This window comes from Oncorhynchus mykiss, chromosome 28, assembly GCF_057628025.1.
Source record: "Oncorhynchus mykiss isolate SJ-2025 chromosome 28, ASM5762802v1, whole genome shotgun sequence".
NCBI lineage: Eukaryota > Metazoa > Chordata > Actinopteri > Salmoniformes > Salmonidae > Oncorhynchus > Oncorhynchus mykiss.
The window spans coordinates 25,932,581-25,957,943 of NC_143049.1; the positions used below are offsets into that span (position 1 = coordinate 25,932,581).

At 42.0% G+C, this 25,363-nt stretch overlaps 1 protein-coding gene across 2 annotated transcripts in view; it reads left to right on the top strand.

Moving 5' to 3' along the window:
* The first annotated feature begins 3,255 nt into the window (after positions 1-3,255).
* Positions 3,256-25,363, top strand: part of LOC110508191 (neuropilin-1a) — a 78,233-nt gene continuing 56,125 nt past the window's right edge. For both annotated transcript variants that reach the window (XM_090224841.1, XM_036965890.2), the window contains exons 1-3: positions 3,256-4,025; positions 4,718-4,892; positions 23,231-23,412. In XM_090224841.1, coding sequence (XP_090080967.1) covers positions 3,956-4,025; positions 4,718-4,892; positions 23,231-23,412 — 427 coding nt within the window. In that variant the 5' untranslated portion in view covers positions 3,256-3,955. The remainder of the gene's footprint in view (positions 4,026-4,717; positions 4,893-23,230; positions 23,413-25,363) is intronic.

Below are 25,363 nucleotides of genomic sequence, written 5' to 3' on the forward strand. Positions count from 1 at the left end.
CCTGTAATTATGGTGATATGAATATGTAATTACAGAAACTGCTCCTCTCCTCCGTCATTCCTGGCTTATTACCTGGCAGTCATTGAAAAATGCACACACACACACACACACACACACACACACACACACACACACACACACACACACGTCAACATTGTAAATGTATTCAACCTATAGTTCAACCCACATTATCAGGAGGATTTACACCAACGGCACAGGTGTCCCGATGACTGACCATGTGGAAATACTTGTCATCGAGTGTATTAGAGGCGAAGTCAGGTGCAGGAGAGTAGAGTGATGTAAACAGGCGCACTTTTATTTTAGTTCTACAACGAGAGCACTACATAAATCAAATGTTCTCAAAATACGGAACATAACAAAAGTAAAGCACATAATAAAACACCACAAAAACATGAAACAATTACACACAAAACATGATGGGAAACAGAGGGTTAAATACAAGTAGATTGATTGGGGAAATGAAAACCAGGTGTGTATGGAAACAAGGCAAGACAAATGGATATGTGAAAAACGGAGCGGTGATGGCTAGAAAGCCGGTGACGCCGAACGCCGCCCGAACAAGGAGAGGAGCCCACTTCGGCGGAAGTCAATACTATGAAGAACCCTCACAAGAGCCTTAACATCCCATTATCAGTGTGCTAACATGTGTGGCCCAAATGGCACACTGTTCCCTGTATAACTAGTCCACTATATTTGACCAGGGCTCTGGTTTAAATTAATGGATTACGTAGTTAATATGGTGACATTTGGGACACACACATTGTGTAATTACCGTTAAAATACGACGTTGGGGACAGAGTCGAGCTGTCGTGTGTGTGTGTGCGTGCGTGTGTGTGTCTTTCGTAAATCAGTGAGGCCTAAAACATAAATGATGCAATTTATGTTGATGAAGTTCTCCCTCCATTGAGGCCCTCGTGGCTTTGATCTACTCTCCCCAGAGAAAGAAACCCCCTCTCCCTCTTTCTGTCTTTCTCGCACTCTTTCTCTCTCTCTCTACTCTCTCTCTCAGTGCTCTGCTGTTGGCTGGGATGGGGGTTGGCTATTTTAGAGCTAAACTAGCTAGCTACAATAGTGAGCTTCTTCTCACACATACACATCCCTTGTTAGCTCACTCTCTCTGTAAATCTCCCTCTCTATCTCTGTAAATATCTCTCTGTAAATCTCTCTCCCTCTAAATCTCTCTCTGTAAATCTCTCTCCCTCTAAATCTCTCTCTGTAAATCTCTCTCCCTCTAAATCTCTCTCTGTAAATCTCCCTCTCTATCTCTGTAAATCTCTCTGTAAATCTCTCTCCCTCTAAATCTCTCTCTCTCTGTAAATCTCTTTCTCTCTAAATCGCTCTCTGTAAATCTCTTTCTCTCTGTAAATGTCTCTCTCCCTCTAAATCGCTCTCCCTCAATCTCTCTCTCTCTCTCTGTAAATCTCTCTCTCTGTAAATCTCTCTCTCTATAAATGTCTCTCTCTCGCTCTCTGTAAATCTCTCTTTGTAAATCTCTTTTTCTCTCTCTTTCTCTCTGTGTTACTACTCTCAATCTCACACACACACCCACACACAAGAAAGACAGGGCCGGGGGGTGGGGGCAGGTGCTCAAATAAAATAATCATATCTTAATGGCTAATTAAACTACACATTTAAAGCTAATTTAACAACGTCTTGCGGGCAGTAGGTTCAGGACAAAAGCGATAAGAAGTCTATACAAATAAATATATATACTGTATATATGTATTTTTTTTTACCCATAACAAAGGGGCACTTTGGAGACTGGTAGGGTAAAAGGCATGGGCTCTTCTCAGGTAGAGCCCTATCTATGCATGTGCCTGATGGTATTCTACAGCTACCATTAATCTTGTGTGAAACAAAAGTGGGTTCAAATTACAGCATAACCATATAATCTACTGGTGAAAAAGCTGCTGCCTTGGTCATGTTTAGGATTATTATGTGTCTTTAAGTTGTGCATGATTGATTTTGAAATCCCAAGGTAAGATCATTTTTCACCATACACACACACACACACACACACACACACACACACACACACACACACACACACACACACAGTGTAATTCTGTCACATAAAATGTGTAACAGTACAATGACATGCCTTTCACTCAACATACTCAGTCCAGGATGACTGTATACACCTTCATATTCTGTCTATATACACCATGATATGTGTATATACAGTATATATATATTTATATTCCGGTCTCTGACATAGCTCGTTCTGCTATTTCTTTATTTCTTTATTATTAATCATTTTAATCTGTATTTTGTGCCTATGTTGTTTTTTAGGTTTGTTATTACTCATATATTACTGCACCGTTGGAGCTAGAAACACAAGCATTTTGCTGCACCTGCGACAACATTGAAAATCTGTTTACACTTTAATTTTATTTAATTAGATTTGATTTGAACAGTGAGGACCATCCCCTGGCCAGTCTCCACACACCACTGCCTGCTCTGCTCCCACTCACCCCACAGGTTAAACTGTGCCTCTGAAGGCACTGAGGCTCGTCCCCTGTTTCCTGCCTGAATTAACGGAGGGCTTTTGCTGTGGTTTCAAGCATGTTCATATGTGTTGTTCCAGAGCTTGCACAGTTATACCACGTTATTTTAGGTGCTGATATGGGTTTAAGATGTATTCCTGCAAAATGAGGATGTTACTCATGACAATATGGGGGGGGGGGGGGGGGGGGGGGATATTCATAGCCAGTGTGCTGATGATTGAGTTACTTTCTTTCTTTGTCACTCCCTTCAGAGATAAAAGCCTGCTTTTTTCAACAGACTGTTGCGTGATGGTAATTTAGTAGTGGGCCTACGCACTCTCTGATAAGCAATTGGCTACAGAACAACTGCTAGGGACATAGCAGCATTCTTAATAGGAACAGAAGACTGGCTTTGCACAGATCAAAATATTCCTCTTTGTGTATAGAATTTAAGTGGTGTTATAACAATACATATATAAAATACTGATATTAAACTACTGTAATTGAATAAGAATAATGCGTATCCTATTCCAGGTGCAAGGAGCTATCAGTAAAGGAAAACATCGAGTGCATGAAGTAACAATTCCCCATAAACCCTTATGCCGTTGTTATAAGGGCCCATTGTTATATTTTAATCACTTGTTGTTTTTTAATTTGCAACAGCTTAGGTTTCTTATCAAAATGAATGCCTTTGTGTGCAATGTCCATTATGTTCCTTCCTTCCAATTCAGCCCTCTCCCTCTGCTGTGCACGAGCGGGAGGAGGGCGCACCGGTGTCATTCGCTCCTGCCCACTCGTCTCATAGTGATCAGTCTGTGCGTGTTCGCGTCTTGGAGCTGGAATTTGGGGAGTGGAAATACCACTCACTGTTACTTTCACAGTTGGCGTCAAGTCGAATGAGAGTGACTCCTCTGACATTCTACTCTGTCGGTCAGTCAGCGCGCTTCGGAAAAGGGGCGAACCTTTACCGAACGGAACGCAGTCAAGAGGATTAGGAATTGGGTAGTCCGCTCGCACTCTCAGTACGCAGGTGTTTGTAGCTAACTCATGCCTTGGTTCATTTTAGACGGGATAGTGAGTGTATGAGATATTATTGAATTCTGGAACTTTTTCGTTACATTTTTTTATGTAAAAATATCAATTTTCGATTGATACCTGTCGGGGCACTTTAGGTGACTGGGTTTTCTTAATCAACAATTGTTTTCTGCGTTTGGATTATTATAATTTTCCTTGGAAATGGCACATTCTTATTCTGGGAGAGATACACGACTTCCAGAGAGAGGAAACCGTAGTTGAATAATAACACAGGATGCTGCTTGCGACCTGAAGCACTCAGAAGAATTTAGACATTTCTGAGACGTTTGTTATTTTGCTTTGCGCACTATAAGAAGGTGGACATATCAAGTATTTTTTACTTTTTTTTTTACACGTGTGTATTTTACAGCACAATGATGTATTGTGGATTTATACTTTTCTTTTCAACCCAACTCCTCTTTGTGGCTTCATTGACTCAAAGTTGTAAGTGTGGACTCTTGAAATATATTTTCTAACATTAGCCTTATAAAACAATCCTTAATTTGCACCATTTGTCATCACAACTCACCTGTTTTCGGGTCGTCTACCGAGGTGCATCTTGGCAACAGTAGGCTGGAGGGTTTTGCTGGGCGCATCTGTAGCTCTGTTCTCTAAATCAAATGGAAGTCAGGTTATCCAAAACGGGAGAGTGTATTATTTGTTTATTTATTTAAAGGTGTCTTTCCATCAACAGCGGAGAGAGGGAATACTGTACATTAATCAATGACTTTTGTTTTTGAAAAGCTGTTGGTTGTCCTTTATCGTTTATGGTGTGGGTACGTGCGGGTTCTTTTGCGAGCATGTCTTCATATTTGATGTTATTTACTATTCATGTAGAAAAAAAAGAAGGATATGAAAATGACAAAGTACACTATTTCTGATTCATAACACATGTTTCACTACTAGTTTTGAAACACGCACACTGGTAAATGTGTATTTTAACATCTTCCCCTGGTTAATTATTTCCATGTAGGATTCACTGAGTGTATCAATATTGTTTCTGAATGATCACATCGTTTTTTTAGAGGGGAGACTATAGGCCTACACATCACCCTACTGTTTTTCTTTTGTTATAAAACAGATTGTATGTGTAATTTCCCTGTTGAATAGTTATCTCTATCTGTTTTTGTTTGCAGATAAATGTGGAGATAACATTGAGATAACCAGTGCAGATTATCTCACCTCTCCTGGCTATCCGACCTCATACCCTCCATCACAACAATGTATGTGGGTGATATCGGCCCCAGACCCAGGACAGAAAATACTCATCAACTTTAACCCTCATTTTGATCTGGAGGACAGAGACTGCAAGTAAGTAACGTGCTCTTTTCTGGATGAAGTGTGAAACTCTGCCACCTATTGGTCAAAATAAGAACAATGTTCAGTATTTCAAAGATGTTTCACTTCCTTCCCTCTGGGGCCATATGTATCAGAGTAAGAGAGGGGATCTAGGATCAGGTCCCCTCTGGCCAATTTATAATTTATTTGTATTGATTGTTGTCAAAAGGCTAAACAAATCCTAAATCAGCACTCCTACTATGAGACGTGATGCATACAGTACTGATTTGTACTGATCTGTATGTGACGAATGCAATTTGATTTGATCAATTTGATCATTTGATTATGAAAGAAAACTAGACTGGAGCATCATCCATTACTTCTGGATATTGGCAGTTGAGAGGAAATATAATTGGAATGAAGTGTTTTGTTTTTGATATTTGATTTTATATATTTTTTTTGCTGTGTAGTGCTGTCTACAATATTGTTGGGTCAATTATATAATGTATATTTTGCCTAGTTGTGGGTGAATGTTGCCTAGTCACATTCTTGAGCTGTGCTATCTAGTCCTGATCATTGATTATGATTTGGGTTACACATACAGTATCACACACACACACACACACACACACACACACACACACACACACACACACACACACACACACACACACACACTATGCACCTCGGGGTAAGAATGCCTTCTCACAAAAGCCCATATGTTCACAATTTACCATAAATAAACCCATTTTTATTATGGTCCCTCTGTCTTTTTAAATGCTTCATAAACTATGTGTAAATCATAGGCTCACTGCCTCGCGCTGGGGTCCTTAACTGCTATTGGATCACGTTTCACCACCAAGGGACCTATAAAATGTTAGCAGTGTTTAGCATTCTGACAGATCCTGTAAAGTGTATAGCTGTAAGGATAGTTGTTGTTCTCTGGAACCATGGTTGAAATGCTTCCAGTTCCAACATGGAATGGAGGCATTCTCTACTTGTATCTTTAAGTTCTGTGTGACGACAACCTAGCCTGTCCTAGCCTGTGTTTTTGACTGTGATGATAGGTTTACTCTGATATTTGTTGTGAGGATTTATATTATAGTTCATAGTCATTGTTTGGCAGAAGTGAAAGTTGTGGTAAGAGACTATGTTTAAAATGCCAAATGAGGGGCCTGGGCTAAATCACAGTTTCCTAAGAGAAAAACTTGCAATTTTTCCTCCCATTAACAACATCTGCTAATCAAACTCCAAAACATGATATTTCAATATCATCTATAAAAGTCATAGTTGCAACGGTTAAGGTCATTGTCCTATGGTGGTTCCACTCTATTCAAATGTCTCCTTTTAATTCAAATGTATTGTCACAACTGAATTCCTTCCTTCAGATACAATGTCCGGGAAAGCTGCAGTGCATGGTTGCATCGCAAATGGCACCCTCTTCCCTATATAGTGCACTACTTTTGACCAAGGCCCTGGTCAAAACTTGTGCACTAAATAGGGAATAGGGTGCCATTTGGGTCGCAACCCATGAGGCGCATGTCATCATCACCCTATATTATTAATTCAATTAAAGAACCAAATAGAACACACATGTCCCTGGAATATGGCTGTAATTAACTAGCTATCCAAACAAAGGAAGTAAATAGAACAAACATCAGGGTTTTTTTTCTTCTAAGGAGGTGTTGGTCTATAATTATGTTTCCAAATGCTACATTTTTATGCAATCTTGAGCTCTTCCCTTGATATCATAGTCGGAACTGACCACTTTACATTCCTTGAGTGGTCAGACATCTAAATAACATCAACCAGGCTTTTGTGAAGATGCTCTGGTGTCCAATGTGGAGCAGTAGCAAAGTCAGTGTCCCAAATCAGGCCCTGTTCCCTATTTATCAAGCAAATCACACACTATTCCCTATGTGCCCTGGTCAAAAGTAGTGAACTATATAGGGAATAGGGTGCAATTTGGGACACAGCCCTGAGCCTAATCAAAAACAGAGTTACCTCACACTGACACTAAAATAGCATGACCGATGAAAAAAATCCCTCAACAGAAACTGGAGCAGACATATGGATTATAGAGTAATCTGAGGCATATTCTTTTGAGGTTGTTTGAACTTTTTCCTCAAGTGCGCGATAATGACCAAGTTTTTGCTCGCAAAGAACATTTTCTTTCTCAGAATCTGAGTTTTTGTCTGCTTTCAATTATGTTGCAGCTACTTAGTACATGGAAAGAAAAGGAATCTCAGAAGTAACTTCCATGGTATGGCAGACTCTTACAGCACCGATCCCAATAGTGACAGTAAAGACATGAAGACGTACACAGTAACAGAGCTACTAACGGTGTTTACATACAAGACTTTACATACAAGACGGGAGATAAACAAAGGATAACATGACCCTCTACGGCTCTAATATAATCAGTCTCTGTCACTTATAGAGTTTAGCTGTTAAGACCCCTGTCAACTTCACTGTGGTGAAATAAAGGGGAAATGCCCATGGAACTGAGCACAAACAAAGAGATTATTGGAGTTCATAGCCCAATTTACTTCCTTAGAAACTGAACCTCAAACAAATCATGTTGTATCCAATAGTACACTTGGCCTTCCTGTTTTTGCCTCCACTGCCGAGAAAATGTAAAACAAGATGTCGGAAAGAGTCATTCTACTTCAAATCAAATTTATTTATATCGCCATTCTTGGCTGATATATCAAAGTGCTGGACAGAAACCCAGCCTAAAACCCCTAACAGCAAGAAATGCAGGTGTAGAAGCACGCTGGCTAGGAAAAACTCCCTAGAAAGGCCAAAACCTAGGAAGAAACCTAGAGAGGAAACAGGCTATGAGGGGTGGCCAGTCCTCTTCTGGCTGTGCCGGGTGGAGATTATAACAGAACATGGCCAAGATGTTCAAATGTTCATAAATGACCAGCATGGTCAAATAATAGTAATCACAGTGAACAGGTCAGGGTTCCATAGCCGCAGGCAGAACAGTTGAAACTGGAGCAGCAGCACGGCCAGGTGGACTGGGAACAACAAGGAGTCATCATGCCAGGTAGTCCTGAGGCATGGTCCTAGGGCTCAGGTCCTCCGAGAGAGAGAGAGAGAAAGAAAGAAAGAGAGAAAGAGAGAATTAGAGAGAGCATACTTAAATTCACACAGGACACTGGATAAGACAGGAGAAATACTCCAGATATAACAGACTGACCCTAGCCCCCCGAAACATAAACTACTGCAGCATAAATACTGGAGGCTGAGACAGGAGGGGTCAGGAGACACTGTGGCCCCACCCGATGATACCCCCGGACAGGGGTACAACCATATTGAAACCAACACATTGAGGCTTGGGGAAGGCCCTTTCAGTTTGGGGAAGGCCCTTTCCTGTGCACAAAGCGAGGTCCATACAGAAAAGGTTTGTCGAGATAGGTGGGGAAGAACTTGATTGACCTGCACATAGCCCTGACCTCATCCCCATCGAACACCTTTGGGATGAATTGGAACGCAGACTGCGAGCCAGGCCTAATCGCCTAACATCAGTGCCCGACCTCACTAATGCTCTTGTGGCTAAATGGAAGCACAACGTACCAACATCTAGTAGAAAGCCTTCCCAGAAGAGTGGAGGATGTTATAGCAGCAAAGGAGGGACCAACTCCATATTAATGCCCATGATTTTGGAATGAGATGTTCAAAGAGCAAGTTTCCACATACTTTTGGTCATGTATTGTACATACTTGTATACACACATGCATACATTCGATTTTACTCTGGTGTTCATTATATTATATGTTGTGTTTGTGTTCAATTGCTTTCATGAGCTTTTCTCTCACTGCTCTGAGTTTAAGACAAGGGTTTAGCTATCTTGGAATTAAATACATTTCTAAAAACTTTATTTTCAAGACTCGAATTTCTTCTTAAATTTTTGCTGAAGGAGAAACATAAGAAATAGCGCAAGAATATTTCCAATAACCTTTTCGAGGAACAGCAACTTTGCTTAACTTTCTTCTTAAGTCTATAGTTAAGGAAACAATGGCAGTTAAGAAGTAATTCCTTCTTAAGAAGGTTTTGTGAATCTGGGTCCAGGCCCACGAGGGCACTCTGTCTTCATGTATTTACTGTCGCTATTGGGATCGGTGCTGTAAGAGTCTGCCATACCATGGAAGTTACTTCTGAGACTCTTTTTTTTCTCTCCATGTACTAAGTAGCTGCAACAACACTATTACATTACCCGGTACGTAAATAAATAGTTGGTGATTATATCTTGTCTTTTCGTGACATCGGCCTTTATATACCAATTTTAAAACAACAATATCAGAGTTGTAAATAGATTCTTGTAAAACCCCTCTTTACATAATCTCATAAATCCAAGAGATAGTTTGCTGTAGGAATTTCGGGACAAATCCTAATTTAAGATATTTGGAGCTCGTGATTTTAATTTCAACTAAAGCCTCCCAATTACATCAATGAAAGATTTATGTGAACTTCAGAGTTGCGACTGGCGTGCTTATCTGAAGTTATTCTCTCTTGAACTTCAAGTCATGTAATTTAATGAAATCTAAATGCCAGGATGTAGGGTGATTACAGGACTAAACCCAGCCTGCAGGCTCCTAAACTACATGGATGAGGCACGTGCGTTAGTACGTTAGTCACACGTTATATCTCAAGTCGTCCCCCTCTGCATCATTTGTGGGGGACGACATTTTTACTCTTGCCTTGTTTTCCCTTGTTGTCTGTAGTTGGCATAACCTTTGTGGTATGACCTATCAAATAAAACCACAGCTGCAGACCTACAGACTCCCAACCAGCAGTGCCGCTACTAACCTGGTCAGAGACAGTGACTGTCCCAAATGCACTCCATTCCCTATGTTTTGCACTACTTTTGACCAGGACCATGGGGAAGTAGTGCACTATGTAGGGACTATGTAGGGTATAGGGTGTCCTGCAGGAGAGGAATGGTCCAGTGAAGGATACAGCCCTAATTGAATGATCCTCTCCGTGTGGTCAATGGACATTCCCACTGCCCCACTGTTCTGTGGTCATTGTGGTCAACCAGATGAAATACTTATTTAGACTGCTGGTGGTGAGTGTTATAGAGCCATAGGATAGTCAGCCTGATGGGCTGTCGTACTATGACCTCTTGGACAGACTTCTGGATTTCATCTGGATTCTCTCTTTTCTTATGATTTCATTTCTCACTTTGTACTGTGTGCACACTGAACTGTCTATACACTCATCAGTTTCCAGTTTTTCTTCTCCACAAGCCATCTCTCTGTCTCGGTCTCTCTCGCTCTCTGTCTCTGTCTCGATCTCTCTCTCTCTCACTGTCTCTGTCTCTCTCTCTCTCTCTCTCTCTGTCTCTGTCTCTGTCTCGATCTCTCTCTCTCTCTCTCTCTGTCTCTGTCTCGATCTCTCTCTCTTGATCTCGATATCTCTCTGTATTGGTGCAAAGTGCACACCATGGACACCAAGCATTTTTTAATCCCGGTACATTGGCACTGCAGTTGACCCATTTTTTAACCTTATGACTGGCTTACACTGAATAGCCACATCATTGGAGCCACTTACATAAACATAACAGAACAGCCCCAATTAGGGGCATGGTGTTCCACAGGGATGCTGGCCCATGTTGACTCAATGCTTCCCACAGTTGTGTCAAGTTGGATGGATGTCCTTTGGGTGGTGGACCATTCTTGATACAACGGGAAACTGTTGAGCGTGAAAAATCAAGCAGCACTGACAGAAACCGGTGCGCCTGGCACCTACTACCATACCCCGTTCAAAGGCACTTAAGTCTTGCCCATTCACCCTCTAATTACTGGCACACATACACCATCCATGTCTCAATTGTCTCAAGGCTTTCTTCTTTAACCTGTCTTCTCCCCTTCAGCTACACTGAAGTGGATTTAACAAGTGACATCAATAAGGGATCATAGCTTTTACCTGGATTCACTTGGTCAGTCGGTGTCATAGAAAGAGCAGGTGTCATGATTGTTTGGATGCGTTTTCCCAAATAAATGTTGTCACTCACCACTTGGCTTACGCCAGATGAAACATTGTGGATGCACCATGTTCCCTATCGGGTGCACTACCTTTGATGGGTAATGCACTATATAGGGTGCACTACCTTTGATGGTAGGGTGCCATTTGGGACAAAAGCTTTGTGTGTTTTGTTAACCGACAGACACAGGCAATGGGTCTAAAATGTGCTCTTCAGTCATCTTCAGTCTAAAGTGCACTTTAGTAATCAGAGCATCCAGAGGCCCTCTGCCTCCCTACTCATGAGCAGGCTGAAGTTTTGCACAGCCAAATGAAAACACATGTCAGATTACAGCCTAACGAGCAGATTAATGAGGAGAGAGTTAAGACAAAACTCAGATTCAGAGCGGTGCTGCGCTGCAATCTCACAGCTGCTGTCCCTCTGTGGACAGAAAGCACCCCCTTCCAGATGTCTTCAAGACTTAGGAAATACTTCACGAGTCACAAGAACTGTGTACCAGACCTGGGTTTAAGGATTATTTGAAATAATTTCAAATACTTCATCTGTGTTTGATTGAATTTGCCTGCCTTTCATAGACCAATAGAATAGTAGCATAACTGTAAACCCAGCTCATCTGGCACTACAGGCAGGCTTAAGCAAATGTTCAAAGTAATTAAAAGATTTCAAATAGTGTTTGAACACAGGTCTGCTGTCTACAGCATGTACACAGTCTGTCCCCCTTGATAGTGGGTTTCTCCAAGGTTCACTGTGAATAGGAATATTGTCCTATTACCATGGCAATGTGATGTGTGTGTGTGTGACTGTGCCAACAACAATCATGAGACACTGAACAACAAACTCAATGAACTAATCAGTTAAAAATAGTGCCTTTTTACTCTGTTTGGATCATGTCATTGTAGCTTCAGGTGATTTCATAATGGACAGAAAATACCATAGGGATGCAGGGAGACCTCTTACTGCTGGGGTCAGGGTCCCTTAAGGGGTCAAAGGGGAGTCCGACCGTCACCCAGTTAGTGTCCTCAGGATGAGAGGGTGAGCCGATGGTCTATATCACTTCAGCATTGCAGTGGATGTCTCAAATGGCACCTTATTCCATATTTAGTGCACTACTTTTGACTAGGGCCCATAGGGCTCTGGTCAACAGTAGTGAAATCTATACAGAATAGGGTGCCATTTGAGACTCATCCAGAGTCAGACAGACAGGAAGCCCATCCTCTGGAGCCAGGGTTATGGTTAGCCGCCCACCAACAGCAGGGACCCTGGTGGATAATAACTCTCTATCACGAGTGGCATGGAGGAATGCCTTGTATCTGCTCCCAACACAAGAACAGGCCCTCAGGCTGACCCCCCAGTCTGTCTGAACTCATAAAGCAGCATTGTTTATAGGAGAGGAGAGGACAGCAGACGTCTTTGATTCTTGACTGCTGAGACTCATTCTCGATACGGCTGTGGAGAAGTTGGAGATCAGACCTGCATCCCAAATGGAACCCTATTCCTTATATACAGATATACTATCTTAATTTGATCACTCGCTTGTCACAGATTATTTTAGTGTATTCAAGGTTTAAAAAGGCTTCTAAAGTTTTTAATTTCCACTTTAAAATGTCAGACTTGGTTTATCCTAACTAAACATGTAAAAACCCTACACAAATATATATTATAATCCACATAGTCATTTCCTGTTGATGCAGCTTTATTTTCCTGCTGTGAGAAACTGGTCAAATTAAGGTAGTGCTATAAGCCTTATGACCCTGGTCATAAGTAGTGAACTATACTGTATAGTGAATAGGGTGCCATTTGGGATGGATATCAGGTCCCCCCGGCCACTCTTTTCTCTGTATACATCAATGATGTCGCTCTTGGTGCTGGTGATTCTCTGATCCACCTCTACGCAGACGACACCATTCTGTATACTTCTGGCCCTTCTTTGGACACTGTGTTAACTAACCTCCAGACGAGCTTCAATGCCATACAACTCTCCTTCCGTGGCCTCCAATTGCTCTTAAATGCTAGTAAAACTAAATGCATGCTCTTCAACCGATCGCTACCTGCACCTGCCCGCCTGTCCAGCATCACTACTCTGGACATCTCTGACTTAGAATATGTGGACAACTACAAATACCTAGGTGTCTGGTTAGACTGTAAACTCTCCTTCCAAACTCACATTAAGCATCTCCAATCCAAAATTAAATCTAGAATCAGCTTCCTATTTCGCAACAAAGCATCCATCACTCATTCTGACAAACATACCCTTGTAAAACTGACTATCCTACCGATCCTTGACTTCGGCGATGTAATTTACAAAATAACCTCCAACACTCTACTCAGCAAATTGGATGCAGTCTATCACAGTGCCATCCGTTTTGTCACCAAAGCCCCATATACTACCCACCACTGCGACCTCCATGCTCTCGTTGGCTGGCCCTCGCTTCATACTCGTCGCCAATCCCACTGGCTTCAGGTCATCTCTAAGTCTTTGCTAGGTAAAGCCCCGCCTTATCTCAGCTCACTGGTCACCATAGCAGCACCCACCCATAGCATATGCACCAGCAGGTATATTTCACCTGTCACACCAAAGCAAATTCCTACTTTGGCCGCCTTTCCTTCCAGTTCTCTGCTGCCAATGACTGGAACGAATTGCGAAAATCACTGAAGCTGGAGACTCATATCTCCCTCAATAACTTTAAGCATCAGCTGTCAGAGCAGCTTACAGATCATTGCACCTGTACATAGCCCATCTGTAAATAGCCCATCCAACTACCTCATCCCCATATTGTTATTTATGTTTTTTGCTCCTTTGCACCACAGTATCTCTACTTGCACATTCATCTTCTGCACATCTATCACTCCAGTGTTTAATTGCTAAATTGTAATTATTTTGCTACTATGGCCTATTTATTGCCTTACCTCCCTAATCTTACCTCATTTGCACACACTGTATATAGACTTTCCTATTGTGTTATTGACTGTACGTTTGTTTATCCAATGTGTAACTCTGTGTTGTTATTTGTGTCGCACTGCTTTGCTTTATCTTGGCCAGGTCGCGGTTGTAAATGAGAACTTGTTTTAAATAATAAATACCGCTTGTATTTAGGAAGGGCTATAGGACTATCTATCACCACAGATGGTTATGTATCTATCTGGCCTTCCTCCTGTATTTAAACAGAATAAGCAGTGGACTGGAGTACAGCTGCAGTCTAAAAATAAGAGTTACTGCTGTGTGGCTGGCTGGCTAACCATGTGGATGGTGTAGAAATATATTATTGGCATCTACATAATGATTGCCAGGACAAGCATTAAAATGATCTGCCAGGACAAGCATTAAAAGGATCTGCCAGGACAAGCATTAAAAGGATCTGCCAGGACAAGCATTAAAAGGATCTGCCAGGACAAGCATTAAAAGGATCTGCCAGGACAAGCATTAAAAGGATCTGCCAGGACAAGCATTAAAAGGATCTGCCAGGACAAGCATTAAAAGGATCTGCCAGGACAAGCATTAAAAGGATCTGCCAGGACAAGCATTAAAAGGATCTGCCAGGACAAGCATTAAAAGGATCTGCCAGGACAAGCATTAAAATGGTCTGCCAGGACAAGCATTAAAAGGATCTGCCAGGACAAGCATTAAAAGTATCTGCCAGGACAAGCATTAAAATGGTCTGCCAGGACAAGCATTAAAAGGATCTGCCAGGACAAGCATTAAAAGGATCTGCCAGGACAAGCATTAAAAGGATCTGCCAGGACAAACATGAATGTCTAGATAACTGTGTTGTTGTTGTGCAGTAATATGGATGAAAAAAAGCCTTGGTCACCAGTCATCATGAGGACTCCAGTCACTATGTTCATGTTTCCATCTCTGGTTGTGTCAGACACTACAAGGCTGAAACCAGAGGTGTTTGTGGCCAGCCGGCTGCAATCAGAAAGCCCAGTAAGTCCCATTAGATAACAGTGCTTTCCTTTCAGAGTAAAAGTAACAGCTTGTTCCTCTCCTCCCTGTCTGTCCAGGATGCGTCCCAAATATAAAGTATTCCCTATATATAGTGCACTACTTTTGAGCAAGGGCCCTTTTCATCTTACCTCTCCCAGGTATATGAGTCTCCTTTCTCAGGATTTAGACTTGGGAACACCCTTTAAATGCTTGTTAAACCTACGGGGTACGCTGACTGAGGCTTGGGGTATAGATAGTGACACATTTTATGTGGTTGGCCCCATAGGTTCGATTTTACTGTATTCATTTGTTCAATGCCAGAACAGACAGCTATTTGGTTATGTTGTGCTCATTAATAGTGTCTTTCACTGTTTCTGGACACCTTTGGTAGACCTTGTAAAATAACATTCTGTTGTTAAAGAGGTAATAATGGTATATTGTTCTCCGACACCCAGCATGTGATCTACTGTGTGCGGCTGACATTCGCTATGCCATGTCGTGTCCTTAAGGGAGTCTGTCTATTATCCTCTGCCCATGTGCCTTGTTTAGCTCATAGTCAACTATGCAAACACGGAGTAATTGACACATCAGGCAAGAGATCCTCGCAATCAAACAATAACATCAATCACTCCAAACAGTAATTATGACGACAATCTTCACACCTGACTGCAGTTTATTGGTCACAGACAGCTTAGGGCATAAATATGTTTCCAATGCTTAAATGAACACTCTGCATTATAACATCTATTCATTCTGTTCACAGCAGGCTTTATGTGACCTGTGGGAAGCATTTGAAGTGCCCTCTAGTAAAGCACTAGCGCCTAGCTTACAGTGATGTTATGTACGTATGGCATTTTATTCCTGTGCATCATGCCCCCCTTAGATAGACTTGTAAAAGCGCTGCCGTGGGGAGAGAGTATGCAGATGGCTACACACTTGGGGCTTTCATTGCTCACTGAGACAGCCCTATTAACCAACTGAAACTCTTTCCTCTCACCCTTGGTAATAGAAACTCAGACTACAGCTACAGAACATAGCCTAACTGCCCTCATATTGCCCAGTAGAATCACTGGTTAGGTTATTCATGCCCTCTTGTGAGGATGGTCTGGTAAGAGCTTTGCACACACACACACACACACACACACACACACACACACACACACACACACACACACACACACACACACACACACACACACACACACACACACACACACACACACAATGACTCAGTGTGCCTGCTAGGCTAGAAGCCTCCCTCCCTCCTCTCCTCTCACTGGGAGAAGTTAAGGCATTAGTTATTCCACTGACCTAGCCACACTCAGGGTTAATCCAGGCTGCAGTGTCGAACAGGCTGAAAACTGCAAACTGACGACAGACGGACACACTCTGTCTCAGCTGGGTCCTGCATTAGGGCAGAGTAGTCTCATCAAGCAGTCAGACATACCACACATTTCTATGAGAATTTGGTCAGGTCGCCCAAAAAGTGACATATTGCAGCTTTAACCAAAGCCTAAAAGACCACAGGCATTGAAGGAAGCGAAGGTAATTTCACTGCCTAAAAATAGTAAAGCCTCCTTTCAGTTTACTGCCTATTCTTAATAAACTGTTCTTAGTAAACTGATGGAGAGGATTGTGTTTGACCAAATACAATGCTATTTTTCAGCGAACAAGTTAACTACTGACTTTCAATATATACTTTTTTTACAATCACTTTGGCACTAATTTCGGAACCTTGATGTAATTTTTCAAAACTCTAGACACAAAACTCGCAACCAATGATCAAAATGCAAATTTTTCAAAACTCTTAACACTTTTTTCCCCCAATTGCTTGGATACAATACACATAAAGCTAAGATCATTTGTTCATTGAACTAAAATCACCTGTTCAAAATGACACAACATAACATCAAAGTATTACCATTTCAAAATGCAATTCACACATTACATCTGAAATGACTGTCTATTCATTTCATTACAATGATCTAACTATCAATTGATACAACTGCTCAAAATGATAAGTAACTGTTGTATTACTCTTAATTCATAGTTTTGTGGAAACTGACAAACAATATTCCATGTTTATATCAGAAAGTTTCAGGATAACGAGAACCATTGACACCAATTACCGTGGAACATAAACCAATTGGACTACATTATCTATGGATGTAATATTTCATCATCATTCTTTATCACTGTCTCTATGGTCCCATGTACTACTTTTCCAGACCATGTTTTCAGATTTAACATTACTGTACACCCCCCTGCCACTTTATTAGGGACACCTATCTAGTACTGGGTAGGACCCCCTTTTGCCTCCACAACAGCCTGAATTATTCACGGTGTTGTACGTTAAGAGATGCCCTTCTGCACACCACTGTTTTAAACAGCTGTTATTTGAGCATTTGTGGCCTTTCTGTTAGCTTGAATGAGTCTGGACATTCTCCTCTGACCTCTCTCATTAACAAGGTGTTTTTGCCCACAGAACTGCCGCTCACTGAATGTGTTTTGTTCATCGTACCATTCTCTGTAAACTCTAGAGACTGTAGTGCATAAAAATCCCAGGAAGGTAGCTGTTTCTGAGATGCTGGAATCACCATGTGTGACATTAACATTCATACCACGGTCAAAGTTGCTTAGATTACTCATCTTGCCTGTTCTAATGTTTGGTCGAACAACATCTAAAGCTCTCTACTCTATATACTCTATATATTGAGTTGCAGGCAGCCACATGATTCGCTGTTCGAATGTAACCTTCCTTGATGAGCTAAATCAGGTCTGCAGAGCTGATGGCATGACCTATGTCATTGTGTGGGATAATGTCAGGTTCCACCATGCTCAAATGGTGCAAGCATGGTTTCAGGCCCATCCACAATTTACCACCCATTTACCACCCTGTGCTTACCCCCAAACTCTCCTTTCCTTAACCCGATTGAGGAATTTTTCTCCACATGGAGATGGAAGGTATATGATAGGCGCCTTCACGAACAAGGCGCCCTTCTCCAGGCCACGGATGACGCATGCAATGACATCACGGCAGATCAGTGTCAGGCCTGGATTCACCATGCAATGACATCACAGCAGACCAGTGTCAGGCCTGGATTCGCCCAAAGATTCTTCCCAAGATGTTTGGCTAATGAAAACATCCATTGTGATCTAGATGAGAACCTGTGGGCCAAATCCACAAGACAGGGTTGAGGGAAATATGGAAGTACAGTAATCAATATTTTGTTTTGCTTTTTACAGTAAGCCAGGTGAGGAACATTGCAGTGATGTTTTACAGTAAGCCAGGTGAGGAACACTGCAGTGATGTTTTACAGTAAGCCAGATGAGGAACACTGCAGTTATGTTTTACAGTAAGCCAGGTGAGGAACACTGCAGTGATGTTTTACAGTAAGCCAGGTGAGGAACACTGCAGTGATGTTTTACAGTAAGCCAGGTGAGGAACACTGCAGTGATGTTTTACAGTAAGCCAGGTGAGGAACACTGCAGTGATGTTTTACAGTAAGCCAGGTGAGGAACACTGCAGTGATGTTTTACAGTAAGCCAGGTGAGGAACACTGCAGTGATGTTTTACAGTAAGCCAGGTGAGGAACCTGCTGTTGACCTTTAACTGTTTTTAATTTTTTTGTTGCTAATTATTTTTGCTTTGATTCAAAGAAACCTATGTTGTGATTTTATTGTATTTCATCAATAAATGTCATATTTTGTTCAATGATTCCACTGTGTCTGTAGTATTCTCTCTACTAGTCCTTTTACAGTGATGCATTTACGTGTAGTAGGATAATGAAACATGTATCACATATTTTGTACTACAATATTTAATGATTGTACGAACAACGACACAGTGAAACTATCGGTATCTTGTGTGTGGGTGATCTAAATGAATGTTCCTATGGTATTTCACGATAAATTAGTTATTTGAACCAATGATTCTGCAAGTGCAAGGTTTCTTTAACGATATGAATGCACAATGCAATGATTTCAACATTGGACAGCCTGTATTACAAGTGACGACCGTTTTGAGTTTTGTGTCTAGAGTTTTGAAAAATGACCACAATGTTCTGAAATTAGTGCAAAAGTGATTGTTAACAACTGTAATATGATCAATACAAGTGGATGCCAAAGATCCAACACTATTGGAATGCACTCTAGTTGGTTGAGTAATAACCGGGGTCATGTTACAGTCATTAGTCACAGTTAGAACCTCTTGAGAGGAAAGCTAGTTGCTAACCAGTCAAGTCACCCAGAAAATAGACCTCTCTGTTAACATCACACACATTATCAAGCTTTGCAGACATATGATCCATTATCAGTTGCCAGAGAGGAAGAAATCCACTCAGGGAATTCACGATGAGGCTAATGGTGACTTTAAAACAGTTAGATTTGAATGGCTGTGATAGGAGAAAACTGAGGATGGATCAACAACATTGTAGTTACTCCACAATACTAACCTAATTGACAGAGTGAAAAGAAATGAGCCCGTACACAATTAAAAATATTACAAAACATGTCCTGAATACAATGGGTTATGTTTGGGGCAAATCCAAAACAACAAATTACTGAGTACCACGCTCCATATTTTACAGCATAGATGCATCATGTTATGGGTATGCTTGTAATCATTATGTAGTTTTTCAGGACAAAAAATAAACGGATTGGAACTACTATAAGCACAGGTAAAATCCTAGAGGAAAACCTGGTTCAGTTTGATTTCCACCAGACACGGGAAGATGAATTCACCTTTTAGCAGGGCAATAACCTAAAACACAAGGCCAAATCTACACTGGAGTTGCTTACCAAGAATACAGAGAATGTTCCTGAGTGGCTGAGTTACAGTTAAATCTGCTTGAAAATCTAGGGCAAGACTTGAAAATGGTTGCCTAGTATTGATCAACAACCAATTTGACAGAGCTTGAAGAATTTTGAAAAGAATAATATTGTACAATCCAGGTGTGCAAAGCTTTTAGAGATATACCCAGAAAGACAATAGGCAAGAGAGACACTCACAGTGCAAACTCACTCTGTCACTCCCCAGCCCTAAAATTAGATGCAACCCTACAAATGGTGTGTCAGTTGGGCCAACCCCATTTTTCCCTCTCCTCCAACCCCCACTCTTTTAGCAGTTCAGTTGTGCCAACCCCATTTTTCCCTCTCCTCCCACCCCCACTCCTTTAGCAGTTCAGTTGTGCCAACCCCAGTATTCCCACTCCCTTCCCATAGATTTTTTTGTAAGCTTTATTTATTCACACCAAAGAAAAGAAGTGAAAGGCATAACAGTGCAGATTGAAAACACGGGTAAAAACGGTGTGCTGGTGAGGTTGGAAGCCCAAAAGGGCTTATATGAAAACCACACCAAAAAAGTACAAAAAAATGTCAATCGTTTGTTCAATCAGTTAAACAAAGCATATTCATTATAATTGTACTTGATGTACTCAGTGTGTGTGTGTGTGCAAGTATGTGAGTGTGACAGTTAGGCTATATGGAGGCAGCCAGGCTACATACAGGCAGCCATGCTACATATAGTCAGCCAGGCTACATATAGTCAGCCAGGCTACATATAGTCAGCCATGCTACATATAGTCAGCCAGGCTACATATAGTCAGCCAGGGCTACATATAGTCAGCCAGGCTACATATAGTCAGCCAGGCTACATATAGTCAGCCATGCTACATATAGTCAGCCAGGCTACATATAGTCAGCCATGCTACATATAGTCAGCCATGCTACATATAGTCAGCCATGCTACATATAGTCAGCCAGGCTACATATAGTCAGCCAGGCTACATATAGTCAGCCAGGCTACATATAGTCAGCCAGGCTACATATAGTCAGCCATGCTACATATAGGCAGCCATGCTACATATAGGCAGCCATGCTACATATAGTCAGCCATGCTACATATAGGCAGCCATGCTACATATAGTCAGCCATGCTACATATAGTCAGCCATGCTACATATAGTCAGCCATGCTACATATAGTCAGCCATGCTACATATAGGCAGCCATGCTACATATAGGCAGCCATGCTACATATAGTCAGCCATGCTACATATAGTCAGTCAGGCTACATATAGTCAGCCATGCTACATATAGGCAGCCATGCTACATATAGTCAGCCAGGCTACATATAGTCAGTCAGGCTACATATAGTCAGCCAGGCTACATATAGTCAGCCAGGCTACATAGTCAGCCATGCTACATATAGTCAGCCATGCTACATATAGTCAGACATGCTACACATAGGCAGCCAGGCTACATATAGTCAGCCAGGCTACATATAGTCAGCCATGCTACATATAGTCAGCCATGCTACATATAGTCAGCCAGGCTACATATAGTCAGCCATGCTACATATAGTCAGCCAGGCTACATATAGTCAGCCATGCTACATATAGGCAGCCATGCTACATATAGTCAGCCATGCAAAAAGTGGAGAGGTGGAACCCTTTATTGGTGTTCTTTAATCCAACCGAGGATGGGAACTTTTTTTGAGTGGAACAGAGACAGCTGTCGTCATCATCAAGCCTGCTTAGACATAGCGGTCATGGGATTGGGAAGAAACAACTATACAGGATTCATAAAATGCTGAACTGTTAATGTGTTCACATTAAGAGTTCATGTGGTTAGAGTAGATGCTATTGGTCCACATGTCCGGGCCGTAATTGGAAATAAGAATGTGTTATTTATTGACCTACCTGGTAAAAAAAAAGGTTAAATAAACTAAAATTAATAAATGTGTTAGCAGTCTGATTTAAACAAAGAAACCCAAACCCAGAGAGCTCAGTTGAGAACGCAATTACACACACACACACACACACACACACACACACACACACACACACACACACACACACACACACACACACACACACACACACACACAGAGAAAGAGAGAGGTGCCTGAGAATCAAACTCCTGGGCAAACTGATGAAGTAGCTGTGTGTAAAGCCTAGGATATGTCCCAAATGGCACCCTATTACCTACAGTGCCTTCAGAAAATATTCACACCCTTGGACTTTTTCCACATTTTGTTGTGTTACAGCCTGAACTGAAAATTAATTAAATTGAGATTTTGTTTCACTGGCCTTCACACAATTCCCCAAAATGTCAAAGTGGAATTTGGCTTTTAGATTTTTTTTACAAATTAATTTAAAAAAATGAAAAGCTGAAATGTCTTTAGTTAATAAGTTTTCAACCCCTTTGTTATGGCAAGCCAAAATAACTTCATCAAAGTATTTGTAAGGTCCCTCGAGCAGTGAATTTCAAACACAGATTCAACCACAAAGACCATGGAAGTTTTCCAATGCCTTGCAAAGAAGAGCACCTATTGGTAGATGGGTTAAAATAAAATAAGAAAGGAGACAATAAATATCCCTTTGAGCATGGTGAAGTTATTAATTACACTTTGGATGGTGTATCAATACACCCAGTTCACAAAGATACAGGCGCCCTTCCTATCTCAGTTGCCAGAGAGGAAGGAAACCGCTCAGGGATTTCACTATTAGGCCAATGGTGACTTTAAAACAGCTACAGAGTTGAATGGCTGTGATAGATGAAAACTGAGGATGGATCAACAACATTGTAATTACTCCACAATATTAACCTAAATGACAGAGTGAAAAGAAGGAAGCCTACACAGAATACAAATATTCCAAAACATGCATCATGTTTGCAATATGGCACTAAAGTAAAACTGCAAAGAATGTATCTTTATGTCCTGAATACGAAGTGTTATGTTTGGGGCAAATCCAACACAACACATCCCTGAGTACCACTTCATATTTTCAAGCATGGTGGTGGCTGCATCATGTTATGAGCATGACGCAGCCATGCTCACCATACTACTCTATGAACATGTATTTTCCTTAATTGCAGTAGGTTGAGGCCCAGTGCTGTGGTCAAACCTCCAAACCTAAATAATGATCTATTTCACTATTGTTTAGCTACTGTTTACCTATTGTTTACCTATTGTTTAGCTACCTTTTACCTATTGTTTATCTATTGTTTATCTATTGTTTACCTATTGTTTACCTATTGTTTTCCTATTGTTTACTTACTGTTTACCTATTGTTTACCTATTGTTTAGCTACCTTTGACCTATTGTTTAGCTACTGTTTACCTATTGTTTACCTATTGTTTAGCTACCTTTTACCTATTGTTTAGCTACTGTTTATCTATTGTTTACCTATTGTTTAGTTACTGTTTACCTATTGTTTACCTATTGTTTAGCTACCTTTTACCTATTGTTTAGCTATTTTTTAGCTACCTTTTACCTATTGTTTAGCTACCTTTTAGCTATTGTTTAGCTATTGTTTAGCTACCTTTAAGCTATTGTTTAGCTACCTTTTAGCTATTGTTTAGCTACCTTTTAGCTATTGTTTAGCTATTGTTTAGCTACTGCAGCAGTGTTGTACAATAAGTAAGTCTTACTCCCCTCTCTGTGTCCTCAGGTATGACTATGTGGAGGTGTTTAACGGTGGGGATGAGGAGGCTCCGACCCTGGGGAAGTTCTGTGGGAAGATAGCCCCCTCCCCCATCATCTCCAGCGGCAACGAGCTCCTAATCAAGTTTGTGTCCGACTACGAGTCTCCCGGTGCTGGATTCTCAGTGCGCTACGAGGTCTTCAAGACAGGTCAGCCTCTTTGGATACGGTGTTGAACCGTTTCTAAAGTATTTCTCACTATTATGTGTTATTACTTGTTTCACTCTGTTCAAATACAGACAAGGCTGAATCCTAACTTCCACCTAAGAGGAATTTTCACTTAGTCTCCCATTGCCGTCAATGCATGACTAAGGGCCAATTAGAATTTGCAGCTAAGAGGCTAAATCTTTTGTTCAAGGTCTTACAAGCTAAAGTTAAAGCTACTTCATCCTTTCCTATACAACTAGCGTCAGTACTGTGGGTCACCCTTGTTGAAGCCAAATGAACCCAGGGACCCTGAATGGCCCTCGGGGGGCAGGATGCAGGACAGGGAGAGTACTGTAAACATTCATATCAGCCTTTAAAGGAAGGAACCCCATTCCCATGTCCTTTATCCAATCCCTATTAGCCCGGCCAGTCTCTCTCTATCCAGCTGACTGAGAGCCAATCATAACAGATCTGATAAGGAAGGTACAACACACACTGACTCTCCTGAAAAGACTCATCTTGGAACCAATGGTGGCCAGGTTCATTGTAATGGCTGGAATGGAATGGAAAGGTATCAAACACATCCAACACATGTGTTTGATACCTTTCCATTCCATTCCAGTCATGACAATGAACCCATCTTCTGATTTCTTCCTCTATCAGTCATCACTGCTTGGAACCCATTACCTGGCTGTCTGAGTCTCTGCCTGTATCTCTCCCGTCCACGCCTGGTGCTTGTGGTTGTTACAGAATGGGGATGGATGCAGTAGGAGCAGGTTTCCTGTTGTTGCTAAGTCTTCCTGCTGAGTTGTTCCTGCTCCCGTTTGGCTCTAGAAGTGCTAGTGGGAGAAGCTGGGAATTTTCCACTGGAGCGGACAGACGGACGGAGGGAGGGAGGGACAGGTGCGGTAGCCTCAGGCTCATTTAGTTAATGGACAGTTTATCCTTGGAGGCTCAGGGGTGACCTGCACATTAGATGAATGCTCTGGCAAAGATAGGCTGAATCTGAATCTAGGACAGGGGTGTTGGGGGAGGGTGTTAGAGAGACGAACCCTATGGCACCCTATTCCCTATATAATGCACTGTTTTAAAAAAGTAGTAGTCAAAAGTAGTGCACTATAAATGGAATAGGGAACAATTTGGGATGCATTTAAGAAATAATCACACGTGTGTAAGTCCCCCTGAGACACCCACGAGGAGTGGGGTCACAGCCAGGATCACCATTGTCCAGCACCCCTGGAGGAATTAGGGTTAAGTGCCATGCTCAAGGGCACAGCAACAGATTTTTCACCTTGTCGGCTCCTGTATTTGAACCAGCGACCTTTCGGTTACTGGCCCAACACTCTAACCTCGAGGCTACCTGCCATATGTATGACTTAAAAATTGTGCCTGCATTGGCCTCTCCTCCCTCTACGGCTCTTCTCCCTCTACGGCTCTGCTCCCTCTACGGCTCTGCTCCCTGTACGGCTCTGCTCCCTCTACGGCTCTGCTCCCTCTACGGCTCTGCTCCCTCTACGGCTCTGCTCCCTCTATGGCTCTGCTCCCTCTACGACTCTGTTCCATCTACGTCTCTGCTCCATCTACGGCTCTATTCCCTCTACGGCCCTGTTCCTTCTATGGCTCTGCTCCCTCTACGGCTCTATTCCCTCTACGGCTCTATTCCATCTACGGCTCTGTTCCCTCTACGGCCCTGTTCCTTCTATGGCTCTGCTCCCTCTACGACTCTGTTCCATCTACGTCTCTGCTCCCTCTATGGCTCTGTTCCCTCTACGGCTCTGCTCCCTCTATGGCTCTGCTCCCTCTATGGCTCTGCTCCCTCTACGACTCTGTTCCATCTACGTCTCTGTTCCATCTACGGCTCTATTCCCTCTACGGCCCTGTTCCTTCTATGGCTCTGCTCCCTCTACGGCTCTATTCCCTCTACGGCTCTATTCCCTCTACGGCTCTATTCCCT